Here is an 18,479-nt window from a genome sequence, read left to right as displayed (position 1 = left end):
CAGCAGTTTGTGTTAGGTTACGCTTCCAGCTAAGGATTTTAGAAGTTTCTTTCTGACAGTACGAGATGTCACGAGTCTTCTGGTTTTACATATGACTGGTATGATCAATTCAGTTATAGCGACAGATCACCCCTCAGGACCCAGTGCTCATTCAGTAAGTTACGCAACAGAATTTAATAGAACACGACCAATTATGGGGCCTTGACATTGCATCCTGAATGGTTCTCACCGAACTTTCTATTACTCCTACCTATTGACATGTAATTAATGGGCTATGAAAAGAAAATCGTTCAGCAAAATATATTTATCGTTCATTCCACAATTGAAAAATAAAATCCTTAAGAGATTAAACATTCATCGCTAGTAGTTTGTTTCGTTAGTACATTACATAGATGGTGACAATAATTACAGTAACTTGTTGTTCACAAGGTTCTAAGCTATACGGGGGTGGCAAATTGGTTACGACCATTCACTATCATTGTTACTAAATCGGGAAGCTATATGACATATATGTTGTTACTGCAAGGCGTGGCGATGACAGTAAATGAAGACAAGCTTCGTAATGGGGAAGAGCAATCAGTACAGTCAGAGGAATCACTACCTCCGTACAAATTAACAAGTTATCGAGCCTGTGAACCCATATCATGCTAGTGATACACTATTCTTACCATATACATCAGTGGTCGGCATAAGCATAACTCAAGGATGGTTCCATCTCTGCCGGTCAGGTGTGTGCTCCTCTGAATCCATCCGTCTCTGAATTATGGGTTTCAAAAGTCTGACCTCAAATGAATCTTGTTCCAGACTCCAAGGCTGAGTATATGCAAAGTGCCGTCCTGTGATCTCTATACGCAAATCTTTACGAGTCCCCAGAATGCACTCCTCCATGCCTGGCAACAGTTTTTCGTGCACCTAAAAGTTTCGGCCAGTCACCCAATTTCCCGCCAACGATGGCCAATGTTATAATATTGTAGTGTCATTCATCCCACATTCAGTGGCTCCGTAAGAACTCCTCTCCAAATTAACTTCGTTACAGCTCTTCTCAATCTAAAACGTGGAAATCGGGTCCTACGTCCAGCACATTTACCAATGACAGGCTGTGCTTCTCCCACAAGCGCGATTTGGCCGTCATTAGAAACAAAAAGAAAAAAAAGTCCTACTGTCTCGCCATTGGCTTGTCGGGCCATCATCAACACAATAAAGCCAAAGTCGGTGGTGTTATTGGTACACTTTTTAAATTTGTAATCAGTGGATGGAGCCTATGCTTTTGTACACCCAGAGTAGCGTTTCTCTGAAATCCCTCAGACCACCTCAGTTTTTATCATTAGTTGTACTGTCCACAGGGTATACTCGGAGAATAGTGGAGCTTGTATATTCAGCCGCGTGACGGCGGTATGCTACACTCCTGGAAATTGAAATAAGAACACCGTGAATTCATTGTCCCAGGAAGGGGAAACTTTATTGACACATTCCTGGGGTCAGATACATCACATGATCACACTGACAGAACCACAGGCACATAGACACAGGCAGCAGAGCATGCACAATGTCGGCACTAGTACAGTGTATATCCACCTTTCGCAGCGATGCAGGCTGCTATTCTCCCATGGAGACGATCGTAGAGATGCTGGATGTAGTCCTGTGGAACGGCTTGCCATGCCATTTCCACCTGGCGCCTCAGTTGGACCAGCGTTCGTGCTGGACGTGCAGACCGCGTGAGACGACGCTTCATCCAGTCCCAAACATGCTCAATGGGGGACAGATCCGGAGATCTTGCTGGCCAGGGTAGTTGACTTACACCTTCTAGAGCACGTTGGGTGGCACGGGATACATGCGGACGTGCATTGTCCTGTTGGAACAGCAAGTTCCCTTGCCGGTCTAGGAATGGTAGAACGATGGGTTCGATGACGGTTTGGATGTACCGTGCACTATTCAGTGTCCCCTCGACGATCACCAGTGGTGTACGGCCAGTGTAGGAGATCGCTCCCCACACCATGATGCCGGGTGTTGGCCCTGTGTGCCTCGGTCGTATGCAGTCCTGATTGTGGCGCTCACCTGCACGGCGCCAAACACGCATACGACCATCATTGGCACCAAGGCAGAAGCGACTCTCATCGCTGAAGACGACACGTCTCCATTCGTCCCTCCATTCACGCCTGTCGCGACACCACTGGAGGCGGGCTGCACGATGTTGGGGCGTGAGCGGAAGACGGCCTAACGGTGTGCGGGACCGTGGCCCAGCTTCATGGAGACGGTTGCGAATGGTCCTCGCCGATACCCCAGGAGCAACAGTGTCCCTAATTTGCTGGGACGTGGCGGTGCGGTCCCCTACGGCACTGCGTAGGATCCTACGGTCTTGGCGTGCATCCGTGCGTTGCTGCGGTCCGGTCCCAGGTCGACGGGCACGTGCACCTTCCGCCGACCACTGGCGACAACATCGATGTACTGTGGAGACCTCACGCCCCACGTGTTGAGCAATTCGGCGGTACGTCCACCCGGCCTCCCGCATGCCCACTATACGCCCTCGCTCAAAGTCCGTCAACTGCACATACGGTTCACGTCCACGCTGTCGCGGCATGCTACCAGTGTTAAAGACTGCGATGGAGCTCCGTATGCCACGGCAAACTGGCTGACACTGACGGCGGCGGTGCACAAATGCTGCGCAGCTAGCGCCATTCGACGGCCAACACCGCGGTTCCTGGTGTGTCCGCTGTGCCGTGCGTGTGATCATCGCTTGTACAGCCCTCTCGCAGTGTCCGGAGCAAGTATGGTGGGTCTGACACACCGGTGTCAATGTGTTCTTTTTTCCATTTCCAGGAGTGTATACTGTACAGGCAGTCTGCAGCAAGGCGCGAGCCCGATGGCTGCTCAGCCACCAGCACAAAGCCCCATTTTTCTGCTTTCCCTTAGCCGTGGGTTCACTGTCGAGGTTGTTAAAGGACACTGCCTCCCATGTCCCAAGGGAATGACCCCCTCTCCCCAGGATGACTCTTTACTCCCCCTAGTGCTCATCTACACCTGCATATACATTAATTTATATGGCATGCATATAATCCCACTAGAAAAGAAAACCACAGATTAATGTTCCTGCGATCACTGTCATATGCCTCCCTAAGATTCTAAGTTTAATCGGCGTATTTAACTGTTATTAACAAATTAATCCGTTCCATCTTCATTTACATGGATGAGATGTGAATAACCTCACGACTCTCGTCTCGCAATTCAAATTTTGCACAGGAATGACATACTGAAAAAATTGAAAAACTGCTAGAGTAGCATCTCCGCAGCAAAATGTTTGAAAGTTCTTGCCTCCTCACAATACGTTTCTCATTATCTCCATTTATCGGAATGGTGAAGGATAGGACGGAAGGGGTAAAGATTTTATCCTTGCCATCCTAACAAAAACACAAATACGTAAATGAATACAGCTCATTTTCATTCGGGAAAATCACTCTTTCTATGCACGCTTAGTACTGGGCATGTTACTGAAGGCCGTTTACTTGATGTTATGAAAGACACTTCAGTCTCAAAAACATTGCTCAACAAACATTGTGAGCGTGTGGGTTTGCTATTCTGTCATTCTGCGCAACGGATTAATCTGAGATGTACCCTTTACCCTGCGGCTCCTGCAAGATGCTATTTCCACCTCCACACTACTACAGAAGTCAGACAGACGCTCCTAACGCTCTAAACAGAAATGCCTGAAAAACTTTCAGCAGTAAATATCTTCTGGAGTCGTAAGGAAATGACACAAAAATTCACAAAATTTCTTACGTAACTAGTGGGATACTTGGGTACTGGAGTAGTTCAAATGGCTCTGAGCACTATGGGACTCAACTGCTGAGGTCATTAGTCCCCTAGAACTTAGAACTGGTTAAACCTAACTAACCTAAGGACATCACACACATCCATGCCTGAGGCAGGATTCGAACCTGCGACCGTAGCGGTCTCGCGGTTCCAGACTGCAGAGCCAGAACCGCGCGGCCACTTCGGCCGGCTACTGAAGTAGTGCTAGTGTAAGAAAAACATGAAACTAACGAAAGTTATTATTTATTTTTGCAAAAATTCTGAGAAATCACAATGGCACTTTTAGTTATGAATTGAACAAGTTATATCCTTGTTCTTTTCGGAATGTGAAGTTACCTCTCAACGATAGGATTCACTAATGAAATTTCTATGCAAAGTTTAAGATTGTTATGGCTGAGAGCCGCGCCTACCCAACTAGAATAATTACCCGTTAGAATGTTGCTAGGTACGGTAGAGGCTGTCACGTGTGAAATGCAGTGAAGTGTACTGTTGTGGAGGAAATATGAGGCTCGCAAGAGCTGTAGCGTACAATACTGTAAGCTGTGATGACTGCTGTCTGTGCCGCTCGCTGCTGAAAAATAAGATAACTCTCGTTCTATCTGGATTGACCTTCGCCAATCAAACTCTCCCTATGTTTCGATGAAGTCAAGGACTCCTATTCGCCCCTAGTCCAACTATTGGCGTGGTACACCGGTCAGATAACCAGTCCACCGCGATGCCACTCAAAAATTCGCTCGCAAGCATTTAACTATAGCTCTGTCCGTTCACACCGCACAATAAGTGTGGTGGCCTACACAGTGAACAATGCTTAATTGCAAGGACTCAATACAGAGTCGCACTCCGATTCACTCTCGACAGAGATGCTCTCCCAGTGAAGTACTGAGGAGAGACTTATTCCTCACATGCTCTCGTTACGTGTTCTCGCTCCAAGAGCGACAACGGAATGGCCCCTCTCCACACCAGTCATGAAGGGGTCTCTTCCATTACTCCTTCAGTTCAAGGAGTCAGAAATATCGTTTGCCAATCAGCATTGCTCTTCTAAAACGGGAGAATGACGTTTCGTTTAAGGCGACCAATCCGGAAATCTGTAATATCGAAGTTTGGCCTTTGCTGTCTCCCTGTGAAAATCTCTGAAACTGCGTGCTATGTGTAAAGAATGCGTAGGCTGGCCGCTCCCACACAATGTAGCGGAATTTGCTTTTAAGCCGAACACGGGGTCGTCCTTTCACTCGGACAAACGCTGTCTGCTCTACTGCTCTACGGGCGGTCACCGGCCGACGTAGATGGGTTGGGACCGGCCTCCTGGCGTGCGGTTGCCTCTCTCGAACTAAAAGCTCCTGTGACCGTCGTGTCTGGAATGTGTGTGTGTACACCAGCCTCGAGTATTTCAACCACGGTACGCACTACGATTTATTAGTTATTTGCATATCGTTTACATTAATTCGTACAACATTGACTTTATCTTATCGAGTTTGGGTTCGAATTAAGTGTCTTGATGTGCGGAATATGATTGTGAGGGCGGAATATGTTACCAATGAAGGTCAGGAGACCATGACGTCTTACATACCTCCCTCCTTCTGACAAAATTTTTGTCTGGTGTTTGTCAATGCCGAGGAAAACATTGAAAAAGTCAGGCAAAAATTATTCTTTTAGATTTTCCAATAAAATTTTCTCGGCCATTCTTAACAATTTTTTCCTAATGATTTCTTTATACCTATTGTTTCTATTTTATAATTGTACAATTAATGTTTTGTTGTTAGGCATGTGGTGTCACCGCCAGACACCACACTTGCTAGGTGGTAGCTTAAATCGGCCGCGGTCCATTAGTACATGTCGGACCCGCGTGTCGCCACTGTGTGATCGTAGACCGAGTGCCACCACACGGCAGGTCTAGAGAGATGGACTAGCACTCGCCCCAGTTGTACGGACGACATTGCTAGCGACTACACGTACGACGCCTTTCTCTCAATTGCCGAGAGACAGTTAGAATAGCCTTCAGCTAAGTCCATGGCTACGACCTAGCAAGGCGCCATTAACCATATCTGGAGAGAGTCTCACTTGTATTATCAAGAGATATGTACCACAAGGAAATTAAAGTTAAGTAAACCTAAGCTGCGTTCTTTTTGTGGCGGCGTTCGTAGCGACAAACAATTCGCTGTAGAAACGGCTTACGAAGTCACCGCCACACTTTTAATAGCGGGCCGACCGGTCCGCTGGAACAGTGAACAGAAAGATGAAAACCCAAACACTCTGATTAAATAAAAGTCGGTACTTATCTTTATTAGCGAAGATACAGAAACACAGTAGTGAACTCCGTGTCTACAGAGATCTGTCTAGTTCGAGTCGGAGCGGCTAGGTCAGCGTCGGCTGACGACAAACAACAACTCTGCTGCGATGAACACACAACTGACTAGCAAGTACACAATTCGGTGGCGAGTATACAACTGAGCGGCGAATACAGAACTGTACTAGCGCTCGCGACTCCAGCGCTTAAGAAACCAGAAGCCAGCGCAGACTTGCGGCGATTTCCTGTCTCGCTGGCGCTGCTTATGCGGACGGCGTCCGGACTTTGATGCTGCCAACCTTTTGGCAGCGGGCTCGGGTGGCATTACTGGCTAGGATATAACACTCCTCCCCCCCAAATCGCCGCACCGTCGTTGAATAATGACGTGGCGAGCGTCGACAGCGGGGGAGGGGTCTGGCCGCAGGCGTAGCAGAAGAGACCGGGGCGGAGACTGTTGTCGGTGGCAGTCCCCGGTCCGCATCCCAGCATTGGCTGCGCGGGGCCTCGGGAAACACCGACTGAAAACCGAGGTCAGGGTGCACGCCTGTGACCACGGGCGCAGCTTCTGGTACTGGACGCGACACGGCGTCGGGACCCACGAAGAGAGGCAGCGTCTCCTGACGCTGCGGCGACGGCTGCCGAGTGGGCGCCGGACAAGACACTGCCGTGTCAGACTCCTTGGGGGTGCCCAAGGAAAGCGGCTGCAGGACAGGCTGCACAGCCACCGCTTGGGAAGGCGGCCCGGCTGAGGGGTCGACGTCCATCAGCTCCGAAGGCGGTGGCGACTGAAGAGGGACCGCAGGCGCCGGAGCGACCACCTGGGGCCCTCCCGGATGAAGCTGCGCGGGAGGCATCAACTGGACGGGCTGTCGGCGTGGTAGCGGCGACGGCTGCTGCTGCTGCCCTGGGGGCGGCAGCGAAGTCGGAAGGCGCGGCTGGAACCAGCCGCGGACCAAATCTGTGGACAAAGAACGAGCGGCAGAATCCGGGCGGCCAGCGCGGCGCAACTGGTTCTGATGCCTCCTGTGCACCCCAGTAGCACCGTGAACAGTATAAAAACCGCGACCCTGGACACTTATCACGGTACCACGTTCCCAACGACGGCGACCGTGATAAACTCTGAAAAAAACGGCGTCGTTGCGCTGAAAACGCGTGCGATGCTCAGAAGCGGCGGGTCGATCCGGGGGGTGCAACAACCGTAGTAGGGTGCGATGACGACGGCCGTGGAGAAGCTCCGCAGGCGAAGGGCCGTCGCGTGGCGTGGTCCGGTAGGACGACAGGAACGTGATGAGGGCCTGCTGACGAGAGTGTGTAGCACGAAGGCGGTCCATATGATCCTTGAATGTGCGTACAAAACGTTCCGCTGCACCATTCGATTGAGGGTGGAACGGCGGAGTAAGAACATGGCGAATGCCATTGGCAGAACAAAAACTGTCAAATTCAGCAGAGGTAAATTGTGGACCATTGTCAGACACTAAAACTTCTGGAAGACCCTGAATACAAAAAATTGAAGTCAACGCCTGTATAGTTTGTGCAGACGTTGTAGACTGCATGGGCACAACAAACGGAAAATTACTAAATGCATCTATCACGATGAGCCAACGAGAATGCCAATATGGACCAGTGAAATCAATATGTACTCGCTGCCAGGGACCGGCAGGGCGTGCCCACTCAAAATAGCGTTGAGGCGGAGCAGCTTGGTGTTCGGCACACGTCAAACAATCTGTAGACATCTGCGTAATCTGCTTATCAATGCCGATCCATGTACAATGACGGCGGGCAAGCTGCTTGGTGCGGACCACTCCCCAGTGACCTTGGTGCAACAAGTCGAGGACCTTGGATTGGAGCACTTGGGGAACCACTACACGAAGCTGGTCATTCTCGGTGCGTAACAGCAAAACTCCATGCGAAACAGACAACAGATGACGTTGCGGATAATAGCGACGAACCACAGGATCCGATATGTCCCTTGCCTTGGACGGCCAACCACGTTGAACAAAACGTAATAGTAAACTCAGATGAGGATCCGTAGCTGTCTCACGTGCCACCTGACGATAATCAATCGGAAAATCCCGGAGGGATTGATGCTCATCGGCGTCAATCTGATGGCAAGAGTCGTCAGAGGAATCGAAGACATCATCCGCAGCAATCGGCAATCTAGAAAGCGCGTCAGCGTTTGCATGCTGAGCTGTAGGGCGATACAGTATCTCATACTGGTATTGTGATAACAAAAGAGCCCAACGTTGTAGTCTCTGAGCTGTCCGCTGAGGAACTGGTTTAGACGGATGAAACAGTGACGTCAGGGGCTTGTGATCTGTTACTAAATAGAATGGTCTACCATAGAGGTAGTGATGGAATTTTGTGACACCGAACACAATAGCCAACGCTTCCTTGTCCAATTGGCTATAATTACACTGAGCTTTGTTTAGCAATTTAGATGCGAACGCAATAGGACGTTCGGCGTTACCGACTCGGTGAGACAACACAGCACCGAGGCCGAAAGAAGAGGCATCACAAGCTAACACCAGAGGCTTGTTAGGGTCGTAATGGACCAGACAACGATCATTCAATAAAGCCTCTTTAAGCTGCTGAAAGGCTGATTGGCAATCAGCTGACCACACAAACGGAACATTCTTACGGCGGAGACGATGCAACGGTGCAGCAATCTGTGATGCATTAGGTATAAACCTAATATAATATGTCAATTTGCCAAGAACTGCTTGCAATTCATGCAGATTGCGAGGGGCGGGCAAATCACGAATAGCTGCTAAATGTGACTGGGAGGGATGAATGCCTTGAGCATTAATAACATGTCCCAGATACTCCATCTCCGTACGGAAAAATGAACATTTATCGATGTTGCAACGTAGGACTGCCTGAGACAACACTGTAAACAAACATTCCAAATTACGGAAATGTTCAGCAGGCGTCCGACCGGACACAACAATATCGTCTAAATAGTTGCAACACGATGGCACATTAGCCAGAAGTTGTGACAAAAAAGCTGAAAAACAGCTGGAGCTGACGCACAAGCAAAAGGCAAACGCAGAAAACGGAACAACCCCAACGACGTGTTTATGACAAAATACTGTTGTGATTGCTCGTCGAGGGGCAATTGCAAATATGCTTCACGGAGATCAATTTTGGAAAAGAAACGAGCTTCCCCTAACTTATCCATCAGCTCGTCCGGTCTAGGCAAAGGAAAAGAATCAATGACAGTCTGAGGATTAACTGTCGACTTAAAATCAGCACACAAACGTAACTTGCCAGACGGTTTATTTATAATAACTAAGGGAGAAGCCCACTGGCTCGCTGAAACGGGTTGGATAACACCGTTGTTTTGCCAACGACGAAGTTCATCTGCTACAGGTGCCCGGAGGGCGTGAGGCACTGGACGAGCACGAAAAAATCGAGGCTGAGCATTATCTTTTAACGTAATATGAGCGGCAAAGTTCGCAGCACAGCCTAGTTCGTCTTTAAATATGTCACTGTATTGTTTACACAAATCGGTTATGCTGTCTTGAGGAACAACAACAGAATTAATTTGCAACACATTGTCTTGGATAGACAGGCCAAACAAGTCAAAACAGTCTAATCCGAAAATGTTTACACTGTCTGTAGCGCGGAGCACTGTGAATGAAACTGTTTTTGTATTGCCACGGAATGTGGCTGGCACGCTACATACACCTAACACAGGAATTTGTTCTCCACTATAAGTAGCCAAAGAATGTTTTGCCGCTGAAAGTTTAGGGCGGCCGATAGCCGCATACGTAGCACTATTTATGAGAGTCACAGACGCACCAGTGTCTAATTGAAAATTGAAGGTCTTATCCTGGATGCGTAGCTTCACAAATAGTTTATTACACTGTCTCTGGATCGGTGCAGCGGAGGCGGAAGACACAAAATCAGCGCGTTTAGCGCGTGTTCGCTGCTTACGACAACTCGTGGGTTGGGCGGGTGGAACAATAACTCCCGCTTCACTTGCAGTCTGTACATTACTTTTTACAGCGTTTGAATTACGCTTGGGTCGCATAGCAGAGGGCTGGGTGGGTGGCTTATTGCGAACAAGTTTATTACCCACACGAACCGTGGAAGAGCCTTTAAACGCGACCTTCTGGGCGGGCTGGCTTTGAAGAACATGAATATCCATGGGCTGGGCAGCACTAGAATTGTTCTTGCGTTTACGCAAACAAACAGTCTGGATGTGTCCTTTCCTTTGACAAAAGCGACAAACCGCGTTTCTTAACGGGCAACGTTCACGAGGATGAGCAAGAACACACTTAGGGCAAGACTTAACTCTAACATTTTGCACACGCGGCTGACGAATGTGTTTAACATGACGCGGCCGGCTAGTGTTTACAGTCTGACTCTGCCGGTGGGGCCGCGGGCGTGACATAACTTGCTTAGCACAGGCAATTTGAGAAATACATGGCTGATCTAACTCACACTCAGCATAGTCAAAAGTATCTTGGGCTTCAATAATGTTCATCACAGTCTCTAATGACGGGTCAGGCAACTTTAAGATAGCAGCACGAATACGAGAATCTGCAATGTTTTGAGTAATAGCGTCTCGTAACATGACATCACTGTAGGAAGATCCACACACACAATTAAATCGGCACTGACGGGTGAGGCCCCGTAAATCTGTTAACCACTGTTTATTAGATTGATGTGGCAGTTTCTTTAATCTGAAGAACTTGAATCTGGCTGCTGCCACATGAACTCGCGACTCGAAATACTCAGCAAGCTTGTTAACAACAACATCATAGTCTAAAGCTTCTGGCTTGGATTCCGGGAACAACTTACAAAGTAGTCGATAGACTTCCACGCCAGCAGTGGAAATTAGATAAAGCTGCCGCTCAGTACCCGTGATTTTGTAGACTGTCATGTGCGCCTGCAACTGCGCGAAATATTCTCGCCATTCTTCTCTTGATGCATCAAAAGCACGGAAAGGCGGTGCTGCCTGTGCTTGTTCCCTTTGTGTTGGAGGATTAGCCGCTTGTTTGGCGATTGCTTCCACCAGACTTTGTATTTGCTGACTCTGTAACAAGATCAACTGTTGTAAGTCGGCAGACATAGTGAACACAAATTAAACCAGCCCCCAAAATTTTATCGCTATAATTAGTATAACCAGAAACAAGTTGAACCAGCCCTGCACACGAGTTCTGAAGCCCTCGTCGCCAGTTTTGTGGCGGCGTTCGTAGCGACAAACAATTCGCTGTAGAAACGGCTTACGAAGTCACCGCCACACTTTTAATAGCGGGCCGACCGGTCCGCTGGAACAGTGAACAGAAAGATGAAAACCCAAACACTCTGATTAAATAAAAGTCGGTACTTATCTTTATTAGCGAAGATACAAAAACACAGTAGTGAACTCCGTGTCTACAGAGATCTGTCTAGTTCGAGTCGGAGCGGCTAGGTCAGCGTCGGCTGACGACAAACAACAACTCTGCTGCGATGAACACACAACTGACTAGCAAGTACACAATTCGGTGGCGAGTATACAACTGAGCGGCGAATACAGAACTGTACTAGCGCTCGCGACTCCAGCGCTTAAGAAACCAGAAGCCAGCGCAGACTTGCGGCGATTTCCTGTCTCGCTGGCGCTGCTTATGCGGACGGCGTCCGGACTTTGATGCTGCCAACCTATTGGCAGCGGGCTCGGGTGGCATTACTGGCTAGGATATAACAGTTCTTTTCTTTATAGCATTCATAAGTATCCTGTTTCAGACCTCACGCAAGACGGCGTGAGTTGACGCGTGCCCTTTCGGCTACTTCAGTGTGGTGTGGCGTAGCTAGCTTGTTACGCCACAACAAGGCAAAATAATATAGACTTGACAAAGGTTGTTATTCTTTGACATTGCCAGTACGTGTCTCTGTTTTTCTTTTTCATTTACAATATTAATTTTTCTAAACTCGCAAGTGTACAGTGTATTATGTCTTGGTGTGGTTGTCTCTTTTCTTCAGTTAGGCTTTGCGTAAATGTTCGCAAAAGCTCTGTTGTGTTACTTTGTTTTATTTATTTACGCATTATCTTTTTCTTTATGTGTCACAGTTTTTTTTTTTTTTTGTAAGAATGAAGAAGCGTTTCCTCTTAATTCTATCTTCGGTATTAACATTATTACCCCAAAAAGGTGTTTTTCAATGTTACTTAAAGACGAAGAATCCTGAATAAATCCTTTTCTAATTTTACATATAAAAGAAATAAATAGACTTTCTATGTGTTTATGAGATTATGTAACTACACTAACTAAGTTTATTTGCAAAAGGTTTTAAGGTATCTATAAATTATGGACTTTACATGCATAATAAAAATAATTACTTTTGCAAAAAAGTAAAACAAAATCATATTTTTACATCTATATCATTTTCTTAACTCTACATTTGTGTTTTATCAGTTTTTTCCTTTTTTTGCTGCGTCAGTTTCTGCACTTGACAATCCCCACTGAAATACTCGAAGGCGTCGACTCATTTGTATGGGTGGCACAAATCATGAGAGAAGCACTCTAGCGTGCAATGCCGGGTCTTGCTTGTTGACATTGTCATCATGGAGTGGTACTTTTAACCGAGGATGATGACTGTGGTTTACTGCAGAAACAGTGATGTCTTGGTACTCCTTTGCTGTCACACCTGGGACAGTATGGCAGTTCGATGATTGTAGTTGACTATCGACGATTGTCACCCAATATTGTGCTGTGACGTCTTGGTACTTCACACCTGGTTCGGTATGGCAATTTGATGATGTGGTAGGGAGAATACTGTTCATTTTCTGAATTTATTTCTAGATAATGTTGGTTGTTACTACTTAACACTCCGTTTGCCATTCGCTTGTATTTGTTTGACGATTCAAGGTTTATTTTTGGAGAGGTGGTTGTAGTAGTTACTATGCCTCAAAGTTCATGAAAAGACGTTTGTAGCAATTTGCTTTCTACGACGGAAGAGAAAGGTATCTTGCTGTCTTCTGCCCTTCTTCATCTTGCATCTTCTTTTCTTTCTTGCATTCTTCTGTTCTTCTTGGGCTAGGAATATGTGAATTTTAGTGTAGGAGTGATATAGGATTTGTAGAATCTGACTGCCTTTCCAAATGTTACTTGATAAGTTTGTAGATCTTAGTAATTTTTTGTACCTTCATTGTCGTCTCGTCGTAATATGATTCTCCCCATGCTCTTCCATTGTGTAGCAGTGTCGTGACATTTGAAATGTCCGTGCTGCGCGTTGTCCTCCTGAAGTCCAACCTGGTTGCAACCTGCATTTCCAGTGTGGCGTTGGTCTTCATGTTGTTTTTATTGCCCTAAGTGCTTTCTCAACATGTCTGTACCCTCTCCGTGGCTATCTCGAAGCATCTGGTGTTAAGGAAGCTGGTGATTAGTGTTGGTGGCGATGTCCCTCTGACGCGTAGAAATTTTACAATTTTTGTTTTACATATATTTGTTATTTACAAAAAAACTCTGATTTTATATAATGCAAAAATTTTCTGACAGTGGCAAAAATTATATATATATATATATGTGTGTGTGTGTGTGTGTGTGTGTGTGTGTGTGTGTGTGTGTGTGTGTGTATCATGTATGTCATGTATTAATTAGAATAAAGAAATCATATATATATATATATATATATATATATATATATATATATATATATATATATATATGATTTCTTTATTCTAATTATGTCCTACCACTTCTTCATTCTTTTAATTGTTGTGTACCATTTATTGTTTGTGTGCATGTTGTAGTGTACTTGTTACTACAAGAGATTGTTAGTGTGTATTGTGTCTCTTTTTCTTTTAATTAATGTGTTATTTCGTTGATCTATTAATTTAACTTTTATTTAGTGGTTAGTATAAGATAGGGTGGACGTTAGTTTGCCTAACCTCTTCCGCATTTTTCAATTCAATCTTTACGTTTTGCAGTATTCGATGGCCTAACTTCTACATATAGTTTCTCTTTGCTATATTGTTCTTGTCTCTGTGGACCATAATTTCCTCGGTAATTATTCGCGTCCTGGTCTCGCCAGTTGATGTTTCTAACATCGTGACCTCTTTCAAAGTACCCTTTACCGTTGGCATTTTGATTCCTAAACCCATATCCGCCACTGTATGAGTGTCCATTACCGTTCCTATTTCGGTACCAATTATTCTGGTTATCGTTTCTAAGCCAATTGTCTCCATTGTGCCACTGTCCTTGTCTGTTAAATTGCCTGAAATTATTGGTGTTAGGATTACGATTATTATTATTAGAATATTCGTTCCTAGTCCTCTCCTTTTGCTGTTCCCTTTCCTTTCTTTTTTCTTTCACGTCGTTCAAGTTCCTTTCAAACCTCTTTTAATTCTTCGGTATTTTCATTTTTTCCTACTGTCGCCTGTTGATACTTTACCGGTAATTTGATCCTACATAGACGTATCAGCTCTCCGTTACTGTATGGTTTGTCTAGGCATTGATTCTTTTTGTCCATTGTATCAAAGAATTTTACCACGCTTTTCCCTCCTGAGTTTTCATATGGTGTCTTCTGAAGTAACTCGTATTTAATTTTGTTTTGCGCCTCCTTAGACCAATATCTTTCGAGAAATGCTGTTCTGAACTGTAGGTAAGATGTACAGGTAGGCACGATCTTTTGCATCACCTCTGCTACTGTCCCTGACATGTGTGCACAAATGAAGTCAGGTTTGTGAGCTACGCTCCAGTGGTTTGGTAAGCCTACTTGAAACTGATCGATGAATGTGCGTGCATGCAAGCTACCGCCTTCTTTCTTGAAATGTTGAAATTTTCTAACTGTAAGGAAGTGGTCTGTATCATATCTACTCATAAATCCGGTATGTGGCTGATTCATGGACTCAAATTATCTGCCACTGCTTGTGTCGTCGTGTTTAATCTGTGGTAATCTACTGCCTGTCTGCCTATTCTCAATTTCCTTACTCATATCAGCGTCATATCGTATCATTGGTGAACAAATGTGTTGTTCGTGTGTTTCTACTCTCGTCGTTCGCGGTATAGTACCCGTGCTGCTATTATGTTGTGTCATTGGATTTACTGGTTCTGTTGTCTGTCTTTCGATTGGTATCGGCTGAATGTATGTGTTCCGTTTTTCTAGGTACTGTGCCTGATCCTGTGGCATGTCATAAATTACTTTAATCGGGGTTTTCTGTTTCGGTTTCTGCGCGAGTGTTACGTCTAACCTTGGTTCTACTTGAACTTTCTTAGACGGCGCTTGTTCGTGTACTGAATTAATGCTTGACGTGTCAGTTGTTTCACTACAGGTGTAATCGGTCTCGATCTTTTCTTCGATAGTTTACATCAACTCTGTTCGAAGCTTTTCAAACTGATCTTTGTTCTTAAGTTCTATTTTATTGATCCGCTGATCATATTCTTTCAGTGCAACCTTTGCGACCTTGTTTTAAATTGCATATTCTTCCGAAATTTGTATTGCTGTTCGTGTGGCTTTTTTCGTAAAACGTTCCACCTTTTTGTCAACGTTTACTATGTCCAATTGGACATTGTCTCCGACAGTGCGTAATTGCTGCTGACCTTGTGTTAGTACCTGAATTCTTTCTCTAGATTCTTTCGCGTCTTTGTTTATCTGAGTGATCTGACTATCAATTCTAGCGATCCCTTCTTCCATCTGAATTTTTACCTGTTGGATCTGTGTCTTACTTGTCTCAAGTTCCGATTACCCATTAGGATCTCGTTCTTAATAGCTTGATTATCCTGTTTCAATTCCTGATTCTGTTTCGTCATACTAGCGTTCATTTTTTGTAACATCTCCATGATCGTGGAATGCGTAGGCTGGCCACTCCCACACAATGTAGTGGAATTTGCTTTTAAGCCGAACACGGGGTCGTCCTTTCACTCGGGCAAACGCTGTCTGCTCTGCGGGCGGTCACCGGCCGACGTAGATGTGTTGGGACCGGCCTCCTGGCGTGCGGTTGCCTCTCTCGATCTAAAAGCCCCTGTGACCGTCGTGTCTGGAATGTATGTGTGTCCGCCAGCCTCGAGTATTTCAACCACGGTGCGCACTTGCGATTTATTAGTTATTTGCATATCTTTTACATTAATTCATACAACATTGACTTTATCTTATCAAGTTTGGGTTCGAATGAAGCGTCTTGATGTGCGGAATATGATTGTGAGGGCAGAATATTGGAGCAATGAAGGTCAGGAGACCATGACGTCTTACAACATGTAAATAACAAATGAAAGTAAAATTTAACTTTGCCCAGCTTTTTGCTAAACACATTCCGACCCTAACAGAACGGAAAATTTAGTGTTACAATATGTCTACTCTTGCTGGTCTCCAGAATCGCAATTACTTCATCTGACTCGCAGGTTGGTGACACAAGGAATTTCATTTTTTTGTAAAGGCGATACATGTATACCAGTTACACTTGCATCTTCAATATGTGCCCATAGCAGAATTTTAACTGTATTTTATCTGACCTCTGTGTAAGTATCTACATTATTATTGGTCAAGACTAGTCGAATGAGAAGTATCAATCTACACAAGAGCAAGGCATTAACACAACAATATACCCACAATGAATAATTATATGTAATAAGATATACAATGACTGTATTATCAAAGCAAAAATGTATCCGTTAAACATTTTAACTGTTTCTATATGAACACTGTGTAAGTGTCCACATTCGTATTGAAGATCAGCACTAATCTAGTGACTTGTGTATCTGTATACACGAGAAAATTTCATAAACACCAACAATATATCAGCAGTACATAATTTTTATGATAAGAAATGCACTGAATTTACGCTGAAGACATAGTATGTTATATATCATAATAACCTCCATTTGCTACTTAATCCTGTGTGCTAGTAAACTTTTATTCCTAAGGCGATGTAAGCTCGTTCTAGTTGGGGTCAAGCGGGTCACAAATGTACGTAAAACATTAACACCCCAATATTATTTCCATCAAAAATACTGATTTCGTTAGCACAGGAGTGGCCAACAAGAAGGACGATGATGATGATGATGTTGGATTTGAGGGGCGCTCAACTGTGCCATTATCAGCGCCCGTACAAATTCCCAACCTTTGCTCAGTCCAATCTACCCACTTTCATAAATGGGCACAACAAGGAGGGAGCTACAGTCAGTGCATTGTCACCTGTGTAGAGCGACCATATTTGGCTCCATCTACTCTCTTGGACCAATTAGGGTTGTCATTTTCGCTGTGTAAACAAAAGAAGAAGTCTAAAGGATCATAGGAGAGCAAGTATTTTGAGTTCAAGTCCGAGCTGCACTATTGGGTGTGGCATTGTTACGTGCTACCTGAGACGGAATATGAGTTGCTGTTTAAAGTTTTAGAAAGGAGGAGGATAGTTCTCATCAGGAGAAAATCTAATTATGGATGCATATCCATGAGCACAATGCTACTTGTGTTCCTGCTTGCTGACTTGATCTCTTCCGAGAAGTAATGGTCTCCATCATTCCCGTACAGGGTTTCTCGATGTGTCTCAACAAACCGATAGCCTCGTACCACCCCTGCTTGATGAGGATACAGCCACAAAATGCTGACAGTGCCATGCACCACTCAGGTCCCAAGTGTGCAACTCCATCTCTGTGTTGTGGCGTGCCCGCGGCTAGTATCCATGCGGCGAGGGCCAAACAATGGCGCAGCGGAGCGACCTCTTTTCTCTGCTCACTGGGCCCATACAACAAATGTGAGCCAGGCTGTTAGGCCATCAGTTGCCCCAAAGTTCGCCTCAGCACATCCTGCTCTTGCCTCCTTCATGCATACCTGCCACTGCAGTGCCATCCTTACCATCCACTGGTCGTTGTCGACAGCTCTTATCTGCGCTGTACTCATAAAACGTAGTTTTCTTATTTATCTGTACGTGGCTGTTCTACAGTTCCATATTGCTTGACAAGTTTCTTGATGACAAACATATATTTTGTTACGTTTATTAATCTACAGCTCGTCGTTACTCAATTTCAGTATTTGATTTTGACACTTATTATCTTCCAGTGACATTTACATACATTTTTTATAACTTAATGCTATTTCAGCTTTGGTGGATATCCTACGCACGTTAGTAGATTAGTGTTTAGTAGATCTGTTACTGGTTAATGACCCACGCAGTTATACAACCCATCTTTTACATACATGCAATTTCGTCCTCATTCATGTCTCTAAGGCTGTGTAGTTATTATCATACAAGAGAAGAGGTTATGGGTTCAAATGGCTCTATGGGACTTAACATCTGAGGTCAAAAAATGGTTCAAAATGGCTCTGAGCACTAGGGGACTCAACTGGTGTGGTCATTAGTCCCCTAGAACTTAGAACTACTTAAACCTAACTAACCTAAGGCCATCACACACATCCATGCCCGAGGCAGGATTCGAACCTGCGACCGTAGCGGTTACGCGGTTCCAGACTG

General features: G+C 45.3%; 1 protein-coding gene across 1 annotated transcript in view; it reads right to left on the bottom strand.

Annotated features, from left to right (window-relative positions):
* The window catches only part of LOC126252239 (uncharacterized), a 56,526-nt gene that overhangs the window by 14,604 nt on the left and 23,443 nt on the right, over window positions 1–18,479 (bottom strand). Inside the window, exon 2 of the mRNA XM_049953112.1 lies at window positions 6,532–7,049. Coding sequence (XP_049809069.1) covers window positions 6,532–7,049 — 518 coding nt within the window. The remainder of the gene's footprint in view (window positions 1–6,531; window positions 7,050–18,479) is intronic.

This window comes from Schistocerca nitens, chromosome 4 (genome assembly GCF_023898315.1).
Source record: "Schistocerca nitens isolate TAMUIC-IGC-003100 chromosome 4, iqSchNite1.1, whole genome shotgun sequence".
NCBI classification, from domain to species: domain Eukaryota; kingdom Metazoa; phylum Arthropoda; class Insecta; order Orthoptera; family Acrididae; genus Schistocerca; species Schistocerca nitens.
The sequence above is the reverse complement of the archived record's forward strand: the minus strand, read 5'-3'. Positions and strand labels throughout refer to the sequence as shown.